The following is a 2201-nucleotide window of genomic DNA, read 5'->3' as shown; positions in this document are numbered from 1 at the left end:
CCCTAGGTAAGGATGGTAGGACCCCCCCCCAGCCCTTACTCTTTACACCCCCTGCAAGCCTCCCCTCACTGCCAGCTCTATGGCCTCACACCCCATGTCACCGTCCTCCCCCAGGCCGGGGGCTTATGGACACAACCCATCCCCTTTCCTCCTTCAAGGGGCTGTGTTCCCCCATCCCCCTCCTCTGGTTCCTCAGCCTCCCCTGCCCAGCGGCAGACTGTCTGCACCTGCTTGCAGGCCGATGGGGTGGAGGGACCGCGCTGGCCCCACAGCCAAGCTGTCCAGCTCCAGGGTCTGATCCTGCTCCCCTAGGATTCAAGGGGTTTCCTACCTTGTAGTGTTGGGCAGCCTCCTCTATGGGGACGGCGACATGAGCCCTGTGCTCTGCAGCCTCCCTGCACACTAAGCAGATGGGACTCTGGTCAGGTTCGCAGAAGAGCTTCAGAGGCTCCTTGTGCTTCTCACACAGGATCTCTCTTGCCTTCCTGGCCACTTCCAGGCTGAGCTTCATGGCAATTTCTACCACGTTGGCCAGCTGCCGGTTAGGCTGCAAGTTTTTCTGCTGGATTTTCTTCCTGCACTGTGGACAGGAGATGTTCCCTGCCCGCTCCTTGCAGTGCTGAGCTAGGCACTCTCGGCAGAAGTTGTGGCTACAGTCTGTGATCACCGGGTCCCTGAAAAACTCGAGGCAAATGGGGCAGGTGGCTTCTTCCTGGAGACTCTTGCTCAGGCTCAGAGCAACCTGAGCCATGGCTGGTTTCTGGGAAAGGCAAACGAAGAGTTTCACTTTCGAGCGCTCAGGCAGGGGATTACCGTCAGCCTGCAGCGCCCTCCCTCCTGCACAACGCACTGCCAACACAGCGAGTCATTTCCTGCCATCAGAGCTGGTGCTTTGGGCAGGAAACACCAGCCCAGCAGCCTCTGTTAAACCCACAAAGGACCTGCCGTAGGATCTGCAGAAGCGTCTAAGTGGATTAGGTGCCTTAGTCCTAGTTTTAACTGTGATTTAGGCACTCGGGTCCTGATCCTCAAAGATATTCAGGCCCCTCACCCATCCCAGGTGCCCAAATGCCTTTATATGTTGCCTAGAGGAGTGCAGGGACATGCTTACGCCTTCAGACCTGTGCCGGGGAGCACCGCAGTCAGGCCTGCTGTGAGCCCAAAGCTGCTGGCTTACAAACCTCGTCTCAGCCCCTGTCGCTGTTACAGCCCCTGCGCTGCTCCTGCCCAACGTCTTGGATTTGCTGGCCCATCTCCAGACTCCTGTAGCTTGCCTCTTGGCTACATGCTCTCAGCTTGGCCCTTGCAACAGCCTGCCTCCTGGCTCTTTGCCTTTTCCGTCCGTGTCATTAAAGCAGGCTAGCTTTTAGCTCTGGCTGGCACACAGCCCGTGCCTCTGGTAGGCAGGGTGGGGGATGCCGCCTCTGAATCCCTGCTTTGTCTCTTCCCATTGGAGCTATGGCTTCAGGAAGTCGAGGCCACAACAAGTGTGGTGTACAAAGCCCGATACTGTTATGCTTTTGCATTCGTTTACATGGCACCTTTCCTTATCTATATTCTGCGGGGGGGGAGGGGATGGGGGACTATGAAGCTTATCATCAGCTTCTCCAGGCTATACAGGCATTCCCAGCGTGTCTCCATTACAAGCTGCTCTTCCCACACACAGCTCAGGAGGGGCCAGGAGTGAGCACCGATTGCTAGAAGGGCTCCACCAGAGAGAAACAGGACGCTTCTTTTGCTGCAGCTACAGACTTTTTGGCCATGTCTACACGAGATGCTTTACTCCAGAGTAGACTAATCTACTATGCAGCAAAGCATTGCTATCTACACGTGCAGGCACTTACTGCACATTAAATTAGTCTAGTGTGCAGTAAATTTACTACCTGCATATGCAAGTAGTAAGTGCTTGGCTTTACTGCACAATACAGTGTTAACTGCATGTGTAGCTGCGTCTTCTCCGGGCTGAGCACGCCACAACCAAGTTAACTGTAGCCACCCATCCAGGTGGCTCCCCCTGTGAGGTGCTCTGGGCTGGGCTGACCCGCTGAATCTCCCTGAAAGTGTAAAATGGGTCAAAACAATCAAAATCTAGCACATTTATGTCTCACAGATGGACAGTTTTGGCCACAAAAAACTCTCCCCCTCATGTCCAGTCCACCCCCATGTGAAGAGACAGGAGCACGGGGCCAGGGTCTAGTGAT

The 2201-nt window shown here is 55.3% G+C and overlaps 1 protein-coding gene across 1 annotated transcript in view; it reads right to left on the bottom strand.

Moving 5' to 3' along the window:
* LOC109291132 (E3 ubiquitin-protein ligase TRIM39-like) overlaps positions 1–836 on the bottom strand; it is a 10125-nt gene extending 9289 nt beyond the window's left edge. Inside the window, exon 1 of the mRNA XM_019507990.1 lies at positions 332–836. Coding sequence (XP_019363535.1) covers positions 332–751 — 420 coding nt within the window. The 5' untranslated portion in view covers positions 752–836. The remainder of the gene's footprint in view (positions 1–331) is intronic.
* Positions 837–2201: the final 1365 nt, after the last annotated feature.

Source organism: Gavialis gangeticus, unplaced genomic scaffold (assembly GCF_001723915.1).
Source record: "Gavialis gangeticus isolate Ggan-Ray unplaced genomic scaffold, GavGan_comp1, whole genome shotgun sequence".
NCBI classification, from domain to species: Eukaryota; Metazoa; Chordata; order Crocodylia; family Gavialidae; genus Gavialis; species Gavialis gangeticus.
Note: the sequence above shows the minus strand (reverse complement) of the source record. Positions and strands in the feature narration are given on the sequence as shown.